We start from the raw sequence: 16,514 nt of genomic DNA on the forward strand, positions 1-16,514 counted from the left end.
GAAAGGTAAGCGATGATTTTAAACCGTGAAGTTGAAGCGTTCGTATGTTCTGCGAGCTCAGGCTCAGCCCATTTTACTGTTATTCATTCCTTTAATTTTTTGCTGGAGAGGCTGGAAGCTGCGATGCCGTCAGCAGCTGAAGAGGCTCGCTCAGCTCCTCTCTCCTCAGAGCCATGGAAAGCAGGGCGGAGAAGGCAGGAGAAACAAGCCCACGTGTTGCAAGCAAACAAGTCGCTCACCCCGGGGACGGCCGGGCCGGAGAAGGGAGCTGCTCTCAGGTATTTGCAGAGGCCGGCGCGCATTTTTCCTCAAATCACTGCACCAAGTATGATGACGCACTCCAGAGGTTACCTGCCACCAAGTGTCAAAGGCTTGATTTTTAACGAGGAGCTACCAATGGCTTCTTCCGCGGCGCGGCAGAAGCACGGGGCACGCCTGGCCGGTGGGTGCTGGCGGGGTCCCGGGCGGCGGGACTCATCCCCACCTTCTCAGCAGCAGTGGCACCCACGGCAGCCAGCGCTGCGCTGGGCACCTGCTTCCCAAAAACGCCTCTCTTCAGCGGCAGCAGCACCGGTCACGGGGTCGTTTCCCTCCGTACAGCAGCTAATTTGCGTTACGAGGATTTTATTTCTGTTGAAGACAGGAGGGCTTCGTTTGAGGGGGTGCCCATGGGATATTTGGGCCCGCTGCCGATTCCTTTAGGGAAGCCTTTCTGCGCTCCGTGCCACGCGTGTGGCCTGGGGACGGTGGGGATGTTGTCGGAGGCGTCGTGCCCAGCCCGGGCGTTGCTCTGCAATGCCGTGCGTCCCCTCGACGCCCCATCCTCGGGTGCCTCTCCTCACCTGCCAAGACCCCAGTGGGGACCCACGACCACCCGACAGCAGGAGGGATGCTTCCCCAGGCACTGGTGCAAAACCTGAACGCCATAAGATGCTGGAAACCTGCTGCTTCTTGCTACAAGAAGGACATTGGGGTGCTGGAGCGTGTCCAGAGAAGGGCAGCGGAGCTGGGGCAGGGTCTGGAGCACAGGGCTGGTGGGGAGCGGCTGAGGGAGCTGGGGGTGTTCAGCCTGGAGAAGAGGAGGCTGAGGGGAGACCTGATCGCTCTGCAGCTCCTGACAGGAGGGGGCAGGGAGGGGGTGTTGGGCTCTGCTCCCAAGTAGTTAGCGATAGGATGAGAGGAAATGGGCTCAAGCTGCGCCAGGGGAGGTTTAGGTTGGATATTAGGTGAAATTTCTTCACGGAAAGGGTGGTCAAGAATTGGAACAGGCTGCCCAGAGAGGTGGGGGAGTCCCCATCCCTGGAAGTGTTCAAAAAACGGGCAGAGGTGGCACTTGGGGACATGGTTCAGTCTGGTCTACCCTTGACTGGTTTGGTGTGGACTTGGTAGTGTTGGGTTAATGGTTGGACTGGGTGATCTCAGAGGTCCTTTCCAACCTTAATGATTCCTAGTTTTTACTTTCATTAAAAAATAATCCAGCCACCAGGCCAGGAAATTATGACTCTCCCCTGAATTGGTTTAGTGGTGGAGTTGGTGGTGTTAGGTTATGGTTGGACTGGGTGATCTTAAAGGTCTTTTCCAACCTAAACGATTTGACATGGTTTAGTGGGCATGGGGGTGTTGGGTTGATGGTTGGGCTGATGATCTTGGAGGTCCTTTCCAACCTTAATGATTCCTAGTTTTCACTTTCATTATAGATGATCCAGCCACCAAGCCAGGAGGCGTGGGGCTGCTGCTCTCCCCTGAATTGGCTTAGTGGTGGAGTTGGCAGTGCTGGGTTAATGTTTGGACTGGACGATCCTAAAGGTCTTTTGCAACCCAAACGATTCCGTGATTCGGTGATTCCAGGATCCCCCCCGCTCCGTGAGGGCTCCCCCGCCGCGGGGGCCACCCCGGGGGCTGCCCAAACCGGTTACCGCCCCCCCCCCCGGGGCGGCCCCAGCGCGGCCCCCGCCCCGCTCCCGCCCCGCAGCCGCCCCCCCCCCCCCCCCCCGCCCCGCACCGGGCGGAGCCTGCCCGCGGCTCCCCGCCGCCCAGCCGAGTTTCAGTCGGCGCCGGTGCCGGTGCGTGGGGCGGGCGGGCTCCGCCGCGCTCCCGGGCCATGCAGGATGCTGCCGGCTCCCGCAGCCCAGCGCCCGCCGGCCCTGCTCTGGCCGCCCCCCCCCGCCGCCACCGAGCCCCCGCCGCCCCCCTGGGCCTGGGTGCTGCCGGCGGCCGCGGGGCTCCTCGGGGTGGGCGGCTGCGGGGCTCCCCCCGCCCCGCTGCTGCTGCCGGCGCCGCCGCCCGGGCCTCCCCCCCCGCCCCCGCCGCCGCCCCCCGCCCTGCTGCGGGCAGCCCCGGGCTGGCGCGTCCCCTGCGAGCCGCTCCTGCCGCTGCTCGCCGCCGAGCCGCGCCGCGCCGCGCTGCTGCACGGGCAGGTACGGCCGGGGGCACCGGGGCGGGGGCACCGGGGCGCGGGGGGCCGGGCCCGGCCGTGGGCGGCAGAAGTTTCCCCTCCTCGCCGCTCCCCCCCCTCCCCGGCGCCGGCCCCCGGGGGATGGAGCCGCTCGCCGGCCCTGGGGGGGGCGCGGGGGGCGGCGGGGCGGGAGCCCACGGGGACGCGGGTGGGGTGGTACCGGGAGCGGTGGTACCCCGGGCTGTGGTACCGGGAGCGGCGGTACCCCGGGCTGTGGTACCGGGAGCGGTGGTACCCTGGGCTGTGGTACTGGGAGCGGCGGTACCCCGGGCTGTGGTAGCGGGAGCGGTGGTACTGGGAGCGGCGGTACCCCGGGCTGTGGTAGTGGGAGCGGTGGTACCCCGGGCTGTGGTAGCGGGAGCGGTGGTACCAGGAGCAGTGGTACCCTGGGCTGTGGTAGCGGGAGCGGTGGTACCAGGAGCAGTGGTACCCTGGGCTGTGGTAGCGGGAGCGGTGGTACCAGGAGCAGTGGTACCCTGGGCTGTGGTACCGGGAGCGGTGGTACCATGGGCTCTGCCCCATGGGCGGTGGTACCGGGAGTGGTGGTACCCTGGGCTGTGGTTTTGTGAGTGGTGGTACCGTGGGCTCTGCCCCATGAGCGGTGGTACCGTGAGCGGTGGTACCCTGGGCTGAGTGGTGGTACCGTGAGCGGTGGTACCCTGGGCTCTGCCCCGTGGGCTGCGATACTCTGGGCGGTGGTACTGTGAGTGGTGGTACCGTGAGCAGTGGTATCCTGGGCTCTGCCCCGTGGGCGGTGGTACCCTGGGCTGTGATACTGTGGCCGGTGGTACAGTGGGCTCTGCCCCGTGGGCTGTGATACTGTGAGCAGTGGTACTGTGAGCGGTGATACCCTGGGCTGTGGTACCGTGGGCAGTGGTACCCTGGGCTGTGATACTGTGGCTGGTGGTACCGTGGGATCTGCCCTGTGGACTGTGCTACCCTGGGCTCTGCCCCGTGGGCAGTGGTCCTGTGGCCGGTGATACCGTGGGCAGTGGTGCCGTGGGCTCTGCCTTGTGGGCTGTGATACCGAGAGTGCTGCTACCCTGGGCTGTGATACTGAGTGGTGGTACTGTGAGCGGTGGTACCCTGGGCTCTGCCCCATGGGCTGCGATACTCCGGGCGGTGGTACAGTGAGCGGTGGTCCCGTGGCCGGTGGTTCCGTGGGCTCTGCCCCGTGGGCTCCAGCCCCCACGCAGACCATCGTTGCGGGCGCCGGTGTGTGGTGCGCAGCCCCGCTCCCCGCCGCCGTGCCGGGCACCGCCGCAGCCGTGTGTCGGAGCGCTCCCAGCCGGCTGAGGAGCCCGCAGCCCTGGTTTTTCCCCGGGAGGACAAGGGCTGGGAGAGGGTCTGTCGGTCTCCGCAGCGGGGCTCGCATGCACAGCCGGTACACAGCGGGTGTGGGATGCGTTTTCTGCAAATAGAGACCAGCCAGGAAGAAATGCTGGGGCAGGGCTCGTACAGCCGCGTGGAACGTCAGGTGCTCTTGTTTTTTCCTGAATAATCATAAAGACTAAAGTTTTGAGTCGCGTCGGTCTAAGCAGTCTGTCTCATCGGTGCTTTCCCTGGTGAATGCCTCAATTCTTCACCGCTTGTCGTGAGGCTGCTGGAAATAAGTAAAGCGTTTCGGCTGGAGCGTTTGTCCTGTTGCAGCGGAGGTATCGGGAGCGGTACTCGTAGTTTTGCCTTGTCTCTGTGTTTCTTACTAGATAGAAGTGAAAATAAAACAGAGATGTGAGCGCTGTAGTATGCGCTCGATTTCCCGTGAATATTTCCAGCCTTTTCGAACGCGAGCGTCTCTTGTGGTTTGGGAGCAGAGTGAGTGGGAGGGAGAAAATAGGTAGTGCTGGGTCTAATGAAACAGTAACATCAATTATTCCCCAGTGTGAGACCACTTAAATAAACTGCAGAGGTGGTTTTACTGTGGGAACCCATTTGCCAAACGAATTTAAGTTAAGAGAAAATACATTTCTGACGCTTCCTTTGGTTCTCGTTTGCCTCGAGACAAATTCTAAAAACACTTTCTAGTGATGTTTTTGTTTTGTATGTGAGACTCTGTTTGAGCAGGGGAAAAGAACCCGAGCTTCCCTGGCGACTAGCAGCCATTAGCCAAGCACTGCTTTACTGCCAGGCTGCTGCTTTGTGGCTTTCTAAAGCCGTTTATAATGTCAGTGCCGTGTGTCGCTGGCCGTGCAATGCCTAAAACACCACAAATGGTTGTTGGACTGAAGGGATGTGTTTGGTATTTTCTGTACTCCTCTTTTATATCATTAGGAAATCATGAAAACCATCGCTTTACTCAGGGTAACATCCTTTTGTTAACTTTTCTTCCTGTTTTGTTTCCGCCCCCCCCCCCCCCCCCCCCCCAAGTGGATATTTGGAGCTCACACTCCGGTCATAGGATTTTCACCTTCTTCGAGCGTGGAATTTGTTCCTGTTTTCCCACCCGTGTACACAGCTACGGTTCCGCCTCACGCTGGGAAAAACTGGATCGATAAAAGGCTACCGAACTGCAAAGTAAGTCTGATCTTGGTACGCTGAAGTATTTTTAAGGCTAAAGTGTATGAAGTACATGACTTGAAAAACGTTATGGGTTTTGTGACTTGCGAAGGCGTGCGAAAGGTCAGTGGTTTGTCAGGCAAAACCCCGCGGAGGAGGGTGGTGTAAGGGATGGTTAATGGAGGAGGCTGCTTCAGCAGCTACTCATCTTCACTTTTCTGAAGTTATGAAGAGACTAAAATATCTTTAATCTTTACTACCTTGAGTAGAATGTTCTAATTTTACTATAGGACGTGTCTATGAGTGTCCCGTTTTCCCTTTCTTCTTGGTACTCCCGCTGTTTTCCCCCAAAAGGGGTGCGGCGTTACCTGCATCTGTACGGTTACCTCGCGGAATAATTAAGCCGAGGCTTTGTGACTTTATCCCATTTCCCTCCCTCACCCCGTCTCTCTCTGCGGTGCAGAAGACGGCTGAAGCCTCTGAGCTGCCGATGGCCTTGCTGCGGAGCGGCCGTGTCTGGGCCACCGTTGCCTCCAGCTGGTCTTGGCTCTTTGTGATGCTGCATCAGCTGATCAGTCGTGTTAAAAGGCGATTAATTTTTAGATGGTCAGCTAAACTCAGCCTGCAACGCTTATGGAGCAGAAATCAACTTATTTTTGCAAGTTTGTCCCTGAATTGAGATGCTATCTGTATTGTAACCCTGAGTTAAAGGGACTTTATTCTCACTTTTATTTCCGAGTTTTGTGTCTCAAACCTTAACTTCCTTTTATGTATTTATGTTGGACAGATATACTTGAATAATGCGTTTGCTCTGGATTCAGCGTGGATACATCCTGAGGAATCGAGACTCTTCCAGGGAAATGAGAAACCTCTGTTAATGACAAATCAAGTAGCTATGGCGATAGCCAGGCCAGCTGCTGCCTCCAGGCCTCTTCCCACAGTGGTGTTGGCACCTCAGCTGATACCAGGTCAGTAGCACATAAATAATTAAGTATTTACTTTTTTTTCCTTTTAAATGCATCTCCCAGAGATGCATAAGCCATTCTCTAAAGTAATGCTTTCCTTCCATTCAGCTGAAAACCTCTTGCTTGATCTGAACCTTGATGGCAAAGTGGGTTTCATCCTCTAAATTACTCTTAATGATAATAAAAGACCGTGTGTAAGTACAGATTGTAGCAGATTATTCCGTAACTGGTTGTCAACTTCTGGAACGAAGGGCCCAGCCACTCCCAATGTATTTGGTTTATTTTCAAGCAAGAAATTGCTGACACAGTTTGTGTGTAATTTTCCTATTGGCCGCTAATTTTAAGAATTCAATGTGGTCTGGGTAGACGGCTATCAGTAGAGAAGAGCAATTGATCCATCGTCTCATTAAGACTCAGTTACGCACAGCGATATTTGTGAAATAAATTCCAATAATCTGCATAACTCGGGTGTGTCACAGCTGTTAAGGGAAGAGCTAAGCTTTATACTTGGAAAAGAGCAGAAAATACGCCGCAGTGAAGCGGGATCTCTCTATTTTGGTGCTACAGTAGGAATTGAAAATAGCAGTTGTTTCATAGAAAAGGGTAAGAAGTAAAATGCTACTGATGTTTAAACCCCTAACATATATTCTTAAATTCAGAATTAGGATATTCTTAATGGCTTGCTGTCAGCTGTTTCTTTCTTTCTTAGATCGAAGGTGTTGCCCATTCGGTTGACAGCAGAGCCCCTCTTGCCTTGGTCTTTGCCCTGTAAAGTACTTCTTATTTTGCAACTGTATAGCACACAGGAACTTTTCTTGTGTTTTGCCAGGCATGCAGAGATTCAGCGAGAGTGTGCTGGAAGAGATCCTCACTGTTTGCGTTCGTTTGCCAGACTGATTCATTAGCAGTGAATATTGTTCTGTATTGAAACATGTTGAACCACTCGCATCGGTTCCATATTTTGATGTTTTAGCAACCCGTTGCAGTAAGCTGCCTTCTCCTCCTGCCAGCGACGCCCGATGCTCAACTGGAGTGCTGCTCGGCAGCGCTCGGAAATAAGACTGCCACGGGCGAAGCCCCATTATATTGATGCATTCCGGCTAGGATGCCGTGGGGAATAGTCGAGCCGTGTTCCCAGACAGGAGGCACCATTCAAAGCGTGTTTTGAAGGACAGGCGCCATGGTGAGGGAGGTGTTCTGTGCAGGGGAGCGACAACCCGTCGATTGTTTATGTATGTTTAAAATATTTCAATATTTTAAACATATTTTATCATGTACAATATTTCAGACATAAGGGAAGAGCGTATCCGGCAGCGGGTCAGGGAAGCGTGCCTGGCAGAACAGGGCATTCCCAGCCTGATGCCACGTTTGTGGTCTGTAAGTAGCACAGAGGAAAGAAGATTTTCTTCCCCCTGGATGACAATATATGCACACTCAAGCCTGTTTTCAGAGGAGATCTTCAGGTGGGTCCAACTCCTCCTCCGGCAGCGTGCTCAGCACCGGCTGCCACCTCCCCAGAACCCCCCTGAGCTCCCGTTCGGGTGGGAGAGGTGCAGCGGGGAAGCACGAAGACCCCCAACCGTCTTTCTAAATCTTCTCATCTCTTTTTAAATCTTATTTCTGATTGACGCAATCAGTGCTAAACCAGCAGCATCCCCGGCCACGCGGGAACTCCAGCGCTTGTGCAGAGGAGCGTGCACGGTGATGGCATTGCTGCAGGGTGGCAATATCGGCACCCTACAGGCGTAATCGGAGCCTGCTCCTAGGAAGTGATACGGTAGTACTTGAAGTATTTCCTATATCATCTTTACATGTAATATGAAGAGTAATAAAAATACTGAGAGCAAATTGCTTAGTTAAGTGGTTTAAACTGAGGAGTTAATAAGCTTTTCGCAGGCCACGCGGCTGTATTCATTTTGAAAGCCTGTCTCAACGGCAGGTTTGCCTTCCACAGTTATTGGTAATGATATAATTGTTTTCTCAATGTATCAGCAATGTGGCAAAGATAAAGGAATGAGGTATTGGAGTTTGGTGAATGGTAATGCACGTAATTTAACAGCTGCGAGCTCCAGCTACTAGGAGGTGTTATTTTCTGTAAGGAAAGGAAGCAGCTATTATTCTTGCGCATATTGCAAAACATGGATTTGTGTACTTACCATTTTGTGTGTCTAAAGCGAATAGTGACGTTTTGTTCTCCCACCTCGGAATGATAGCTTGTTTTATGTCTACTGGATACTGCATTTTTTTTTTTTTTTTTTTTTTTTGCTAGGAAGGCAGCATCTAGATGTTTTTGCAGAGAAAGGTTTAATATTTTTGTGTCTCTGCCGTGTGGATGAAGTCGCGGCTGGTTTGGTCCCGAGTCAGGTGTGTCCGTATGGCATCTGTGCGTTCCACACACCCCTGTGCGGTCGCTGGCCGCTGGACGTGGGGTGAGGGAGCACTGGCAGGACCCCTTGGTGGTGGCACCCATTAGATGACAGCTGTAGCCCTTTGGTACCTGATCTTCAGTGCTTTTACTGTTATCAATGCTGTTAAAACGGTGTTAAGTTTGTCAAGGTATGTTCTTGCAGTTTGGCGTTCCTGGCCCTCAAGAGCATTGCCGACAGTGGTTCCTTGCAAAGGGTGTGCTCTTATTAGTGTGTTTGAGGAGGTTTTCCCAGGAAACCTTGGAGAACAAGCCTTTCATCCAGACTCCTGTGAGGGAGGGATCGGGAGATACAGCTGGAAGCGTGTGGTCATCTCTTTGAGAAGCGAAGTTCCCCAGAAGTGCTTCACGAGCTGCTGGTGGAGAGCACCAAGCAGAGCCTGCAGCAACGGCTGGGCAGTGAGGGGAGCGAGGGAAGCATCCTGGGTGAGGTCGTAGGAAACGCGGTGATTTTGTTATGTTGAGATGGTGGCTTTCTGCTTACGGCCCTTGAAATCCGTGTTTGCCTTCTGCTTGCTGAAGGGTGACTATGAAATGCAAGGTTAGCGAGTCAATGTCTCCCGTAACTGTGTGCACAGTCCCGTATTGCACAGGCTCCAGCCTTTGCAGGGACTGAAAGCTTGCTGGCTCTCCAGAAGGCACCAGCGCGATGCTAAACCCAACAGGACGTGGGCACTCCAGTAGAACCAGTAATATAATAGAATCATGGAATCGTTTAGGTTGGAAAAGACCTTTAAGATCCTCCAGTCCAACCATTAACCTACACTACCAAGTCCACACTAAACCAGTCAAGGGTAGACCAGACTGAACCATGTCCCAAAGTGCCACCTCTGCCCGTTTTTTGAACGCTTCCAGGGACTCCACCACCTCTCTGGGCAGCCTGTTCCAATGCTTGACTACCCTTTCCATGAAGAAATTTTTTCTAATATCCAATGGTTGTTAAGGGTTGTTACTGGGTCCCTTACTGAAGACCATAATATTCTGCAGCTCATTTCAGGGTATCATGCTTTGAGCAGGTCGTCTACGTACAGACTCAGGAATTCCGTAGGGAGACCCTAAGCCTGCGATAAGGACTTCCCATCCACACCTGAACCAAGTCCTGGCCACAACCAGTGCTGCAAGCACACAGAAACGAAGGTTGCTGCTGTAAATCTTGCAAAGGCTTGTTGAATAAATACCCTCAAGAGTTTCTAGGGGTTAAAGTTGTGGGCAGTTGCTCAGCAGCAGTTTGGAGGCTTGCATAACCTTGAGAATAGAGCCTTTGTAGTACAGGAGCTTCGGCTGGGTGGTTGGGTAGATGGAGCCTGGATGCTGCCTTCTGCACTTCTACTCAGAGCAAAGGAAAAATCTAACGTTCGAACATCTGTTTCCATTGTAAAAACGTTTGACAGTCCTCAAAGGGATTTTTTTTTTTTTTTAAATGCACCTTTCAACATAAATTGCGTTTTCCTACTGATCCGGAGTGTTGCACTGGCCCTGGTACCGTGGGTGTCGTCAGTAATAGCGGTTAAGGTGCATGCAGAAGAACGCGTTACGGCAGACACATTGCGTTCTTGGAGGTCTCCTTCAGGGAGCATTGTCAGAGCTGTGAGTGCTGGGGGAGACGCTGACGAGGTGAAAGCCTTTTAATGATTTTTACCTTTAACAAAATGCTCAGAGGTTTTTTTTTTTTTTTTCTTTGTAACAGAGGCAGTCTAACCTGAAATGAAGACTTTTGGTGTTTTTCAGTGTTGGTTCCTTGAAGGAAACCAGTCTTCTTAAAGCAGATATTTTATTTTCTTACTTTTTTTTTTTTTTTTTTTCCTTTTGGAAGGATTTTTCAATAGCAAATATTTTCTAAGTCAAAGCTTCGTCGCTGCCTCTACATTTTCACAGTGTCTCTTTGCTCAATAACAACATTTTTGCTCTTTCATCCATTGGTGTTGAAATCAGAAATGCCAGAATGAAGAGTTCATATGTATTCTTTCACCAAATTGCTTTAACATTACCGATCCTATGTAGATTAAAATTGTGATCCTTCCTGTTAGTGTCCTTTTCTTTCTCATAATCCCACTGACCTTTACAGAACTGAGCCAATATTTTTCATAGCAAGTATCAGTATTAGAATTTATATGCATATTCACATATATGTACAGATACAGTTTTCTAGGTAATTTCAGTTTAAATCTCAGGCATTACAAATCTATGGAGAAATGTGGTTGCTTTGTGCTAAGTTTGGGTTCCATTTTCTGATGTTTTTTAACAGTTCTGAAATACATGACACGGGACCTCCGACCTTCCGTATTTCCTAAAGACAAGCTTTATGTTTGAAGCACGTGTGTATCTATAGGTAGTCAGGATTTGGGCCGCTCAAATTGGATTCTCCTATATTTACTGCGCATGCGCAAGGGCTCCCTGTTTGTAAAACAAGAATAGCACTGCAGGAACCTGAATATCCCTGAAATGCCGTGAAAACCCTCTTTATTCGTGGAGCATTCAGGCACTGCAGAGATGAACACTTCATTAAGTCTCTGGGAATGCTTGAGTTTAATCGCAGCCTTTACAAATTTTTTGTTTTGATTATTGAGTTTGCGCTTTTTTGGTGCTACTTCTGTTATCTACCCAAATCAAGCGCAAACTTTAGCCCAGTTAAGATTTTTTTTTTTCCACTTGAATTATAGAAATAAAACTACTGTAATGTGTTTATGGGAAAGGCTTGTAGTTCTGACCCTTTCATAATATTGTCCTGCCTGGCCCCAAGACCCCATTATGAAGAAATCCAGACCTTTCAGTGGTTTGCAGAGGCTGTTCTTGCTTGTGAGGAGCCAGGTATTTTTATTTATTGCATACCAGCAAAAAAGTGAGCTGTTAGCGGAGCTGTTACTGGCACACTCGTGCAATAGCTGCAGTTTACAAATGGAAAAGACAATAAGCTTTTTTTCTCTCCCTTTGGGCTACAGAAGATAGGGATATCAATATGTTTTCCTTTGCATTGGGGTAAATATGCTATTTAAGTCAATCCATTGCTTCATTTTATTGACTGGTAAGTGCTGCTTCAGGTGCTCAGCAGCTGCCATTTCAGACCACGCGCAATGGGGTAGCGGGGCCGGCAGGTTCTCAGTCATTGCCTTCTGCGAGCATCAGCGCTGGTGCTATGAGCTTGGGTGCTGTGGGTCTTCCAAGGCTTTGGGCTTGAGAAAAAGACAGCGCTCCTTGCGAGAGGCATGGGAGGCTCCCGTTGAAATCATGACTGGCGCCAAGCCCTGACGTCTGCGGGGTGTTGCATGGCGGGGGGGGTGTTGCATGGCAGGGGGGGGTGTTGCATGGCGGGGGGGGTGTTGCATGAGAGGGGAGGTGTTGCATGGGGGGTGTTGCATGGTGGGGGGGTGTTGTGGGGAGGAGGTGTTGCATGGCGGGGGGCGTGTTGCATGGCGGGGGTGTTGCATGAGAGGGGAGGTGTTGCATGGGGGGTGTTGCATGGTGGGGGGGTGTTGTGGGGAGGAGGTGTTGCATGGCGGGGGGGGTGTTGCATGGCGGGGGGCGTGTTGCATGAGAGGGGAGGTGTTGCATGGGGGGTGTTGCATGGTGGGGGGGTGTTGCATGGGGGGTGTTGCATGGCGGGGGGAGGTGTTGCATGGGGGGGGTGTTGCATGGCGGGGGGTGTTGCATGGGGGGTGTTGCATGGTGGGGGGGTGTTGTGGGGAGGAGGTGTTGCATGGCGGGGGCGTGTTGCATGGCGGGGGGGGTGTTGCATGGCGGGGGTGTTGCATGAGAGGGGAGGTGTTGCATGGGGGGTGTTGCATGGTGGGGGGGTGTTGTGGGGAGGAGGTGTTGCATGGCGGGGGGAGGTGTTGCATGGGGGGGGTGTTGCATGGCGGGGGGTGTTGCATACAGGCAGGAACAGGAGTGAAATTCCAGGCAGCTCTCAGGCACCGGAGGGAGAGCACCCAAACCGCGGTGCAGCTGCACCATGCAGGAGTGGGCTCGCCGTGGCGAGCAGGCGGGCTGGGCTAAAAATTATTTTAAAATAAAATTAAGTTGCCGTTCAGTGAAGCTTGGATTGCGTAAGAAATGACAGGAGGGGATTAACCAGGAAGCAACCCTGTCTCCATCTTCAAAGCTCAGGCCCGTTGTTTCAAGGGTGCACTCTGCTGAGGGAGAAAGTGATGTTTTTGTCCTGGAGCGCCGTCCTGACCCTGGCCGGTGCTGGCCAAGGGCGGGATGAAAAGCCGGACACGAGCCGGCAATGTGCGCTGGCAGCCCAGAAAGCCAACCCCATCCTGGGCTGCATCCCCAGCAGCGTGGGCAGCGGGGCGAGGGAGGGGATTCTGCCCCCCTGCCCCGCTCTGGGCAGACCCCCCTGCAGCCCTGCGCCCAGCTTGGGGCCCTCAGCACAGGACACGGAGCTGCTGGAGCGGGGCCAGGGGAGGCCACAGAAATGCCCCGAGGGCCGGAGCCCCTCTGCTGCGGGGCCAGGCTGGGGGGGCTGGGGGTGCTCAGCCTGGAGAGGAGGGGGCTGCGGGGAGGCCTGAGTGCGGCCTGGCAGCGCTGACAGGGGCTGCAGGAAGGGGGGGGCAAGCTTTAGCAAGGCCTGCTGGGACAGGACAGGGAGTGATGGGTTTAAACTACAGAAGAATAGATTTAGACTGGCCATAAGGAAGAAATGTTTTACAGTGAGGGCGGTGAGGCACTGGAAGGGGTTGCCCAGAGAGGCGGTGGAGGCCCCATCCCCAGAACCATCCCAGGCCAGGCTGGCCGGGGCTCTGAGCACCCTGGGCTGGTTAAAGCTGTCCCTGGCACTGCAGGGGCTGGGCTGGGGGGGCTCTGAAGGGCCCTGCCCACCCAAAGCACTCCATGGTTCTATAAGTGAGCCTTCCCAAACGCCTGGCACCAGCGATGTCCTGCAGTAGATACTCCAGCAGTGTGGTGTGACGGAGGGGGGATCAGTTTAAATAACACGTTCCGCTTCCTCCTCCTTTTTAGAGATGCTTTCGTTCTGTGGAGGGTCCCCAGCTGGAACGGCACCTCAGGCTGCTGAAGCCTGTCGGTCCTGTTGACTTTGTAGGACCAGGAAATGGCTTTGAAACGGTAGAGAGCCGAGTGGAGCAAGCGGGGAGAATAGCTAGTGCTTGATCCTCAAGGGCTTGCAGTAAACAGCCTTCTAATCCTATTAATGAATAAAACAATATTCAAAGTAACTTATCTTCCCAGTCACCATCCATTTATGGGGAATTAGCTAAAAAAAATTTAAATAAATCTGAATATTCACAAAATGTCTACAGGTATGAAGTTTGCCTCTGACTCTCTAAACTTGGACCTCCTCATTTTTTTCTGTTTTGTGATTTTATTTTTTGTTGCAGTGTTTGGTTTTTTTTTTTTTTTAACCTCTTTTCACTTGGCATCTTGCATCTGACCTTCTACCAGCATGAAGGACAATTAATTGAGAAAGTTGAGAATTCAACCTTTAAGTTCAGGGAGCGTCTGCCCCTGCTTATCTGCCCAGAGGGAGCCAGCAGCAGCTCCCTCTTCCCAGCCCTCGGAGAGGAAAATCCCAACCAAACCAGCATCTCCTTGGATGTGCTGAAGCCAGTATATTTACGTGTATCTATATATAGTATAAATATCTGTATTATTACAAAACTCCTGTCTTCAAACTTAGCATTTCTATAATTGGTAACCTTTTAATCCTAGCTATCATTTTTTTTACATCCAAGTGATGATTTTTATCAGCTCTGCAAACGGTCCAACATGCAGGCTTTTCAGAAATACTGGATTTGTAACTGATGGCTGAAATACTTCTGAGAAAATGTTTTTCTCTTGGCATCCTGCTGTACCTGGGCCCAGGGCAGCTGGTCATGGGGATTTCCCTTGCCCGGGTCCCTGCCCCTCCAGCCAGGAGGAATGGGGAAAACAAGCAGAAAAGGCTCGTTTTCTTCTGTAAATGGTCCGGTTTTGCCCTCTTGAGTTTGGGTTGGTTTTTTTTTTTGGTGTGGTTTCTTTTTTTTTTTTTTTTTTTTTTTTTTTTTTTTTTAACTTTGTGTTTTAATAGATTAGCGGACCACTGTTGGTGAAGAGAAGGTGGTGAGAGCCGCCTCTGCGGAGGCTGGTGGCTGTGGGGCTGGGAGGGTTGGCGCAGAAAGCACCCATCTCCACACAGCTTTTGTTGGGGTATTCCACCTTTTTAATGGTTCGTCTTCAAGGAGGGAGGATCAAGCAACAACAGTCTATTGTAGCCTATTTCAGCTACCCTCTTTTTTTTGACCCTCTCCATCAAAAGACAGTTGCTGTCCATTTTAATTCTGATCACAGTCTAATAAAGAACTGATATCTAAACCACTTTAGTTTACAGACTCCACAGATGAAGGGAAAGGGAATAAGGGATAATAAGCAATAATGCACATTTCAATATTTTTTTTTTCCTCTCTTTTGGAACTGTGTTTTCATACATCTTTGGAAGCAGCGTTAAGTATTTTATGACGGCTGTTGCTAGAGCTAAGCTGGCCGCGGGGCCGGGTCGGCGTCCTCGCCAGGCTGGGTTATCATCTCTGTCTCCCGGGGCCGGTGCGTACGGGGGATGCAGGCGCGACGGAGCTGCCGCATCAGCTCTTCGTTATCGCTCCCTCCTCGCGACCCGTCTGGCAGCAGTAGCCGATCAGGGAATTTATCCTGTGCCAAGCGTACCTGCCCCTTGTCAGAACGTGTTGGGTTCAGGCTGGCGCGCTGCAGCCCTGCACCACGCGCGGGTCCCGCGCCAGCGGGCTGCACCGGAGGGGTCGGCCGGCTGTGGCCGTGTTACCCCGCAAACCCTCCGTTCCAGGCTGTGGCTGATCTGGGCAGCGCAGCCGAGATTCAGGGAACGTTTCTGAAATGGCTTTGTAATCACAAATGGTGGACTTTTAAATTTTTTATTTTTTTATTTTATTTTATTTTTATTTTAAATAGCAGCTGGGACTGTGCAGTGCTTGGATGCAGCAAACTCGGTAACAGTGCTTGGGCAGCGGTGTGGGTGCCTGAAGAGCAGTGCTGTGCCAGAGGCCAGGGCGGGCAGCGGGGAAACCCAAAAGGAACCGGGGATACAGGCAGTCAGGGTGTTAGGGATCAGTTGGTTTAGGAATAAAAATAAGGAGCTTGCGTATTGCTTTAAAAAGAAATGAGAATGGTACACATCCTTCTACAGGTGAGGTTTAGGACCACAGCATTACTAACTTTTATTAACTCTGGGGACAAAGTATTTAACTGCTGTTTAGTTGAACTGGTGTTTAATTTTATATGACTTCCACAGCACACACATTTAAATTGAAACCCTTCAAAATCTTTTTTATTTTAAATATACACGGAAAACATTTCAGATCCCTTAGGAAGCTACTCAATACTTGGTGTGATTTTTTTCCTAGTAGCATTAAGTTCTGCTGTCCCTTCCCCATGCTGAACTACTACAGGCTAGCATGGGAAACAGCACTGAAACAGGCGGCTTGGTGGTTGGAAAGCTTTGATAGAAATCAAGTGCTGTGGGGTTCCGTGTGCTTGGTGTGCGTTTACTTGGATAGAGACAGATCAGCACAATGCAGTGGAAATCCATTTGTGTTATAATTGTGTCTTTGGGCTATTCTGGGCAAAAAAAGAAGAGGCAGCCAGGTCGGTGTCTGTGTTGGGGTCCTTTGGTCCTCACACGAAGGAGACCTCCTAAAGCAGAGGAGATCTTACAGGGCCTTTGGGCACTTGCAGTAGCTCATGGGCTGAAAGGATAAGCAAAACCCAGCGACTCATTGGATCATTTAGAAAAAGCTACAAGGAACATTATACTCGTGTGTATTTAATACTTCTTTCTCCAAGACAGATGAAAAGTTCAAAAGGTCTTTAACCTGCTTTAAATTTTTTCTTCTCTTATTTTTTTAATGTGGGTCTTTTGGGAAAGGTATTCATAACCCTTTGGTAAAGGTGCTTTGCTGTAGGCAAAAGTGAAGACTAAGACTGAAAGACTATAATAATCAAGTGCAATTTAAAACGCATTACACTGTACAGTAAGTTTTCACAGTACCAATAACTTCTTTATCTGAAAGAGAAGGTCTTGAATTATGCGTTTTGGGTAAGAGTGGATCTTTGTATCTCACAAGTGTTCGTATTTACTTTTATTGTGTTAAATAAAGTAATTTTTGTTCTTTTGGGTGTGTTTTCTCCAAGGAGGAAAATCTTG

At 51.6% G+C, this 16,514-nt stretch overlaps 1 protein-coding gene across 1 annotated transcript in view; it reads left to right on the plus strand.

The window, feature by feature from the left end:
* The first annotated feature begins 2,108 nt into the window (after positions 1–2,108).
* The window catches only part of TCERG1L (transcription elongation regulator 1 like), a 102,407-nt gene continuing 88,001 nt past the window's right edge, over positions 2,109–16,514 (plus strand). Inside the window, exons 1-3 of the mRNA XM_075717914.1 lie at positions 2,109–2,417; positions 4,823–4,969; positions 5,739–5,919. Of these exons, the coding sequence (XP_075574029.1) occupies positions 2,109–2,417; positions 4,823–4,969; positions 5,739–5,919 (637 nt within the window). The remainder of the gene's footprint in view (positions 2,418–4,822; positions 4,970–5,738; positions 5,920–16,514) is intronic.

The sequence above is a fragment of the Pelecanus crispus genome, chromosome 10 (assembly GCF_030463565.1).
Source record: "Pelecanus crispus isolate bPelCri1 chromosome 10, bPelCri1.pri, whole genome shotgun sequence".
NCBI lineage: Eukaryota > Metazoa > Chordata > Aves > Pelecaniformes > Pelecanidae > Pelecanus > Pelecanus crispus.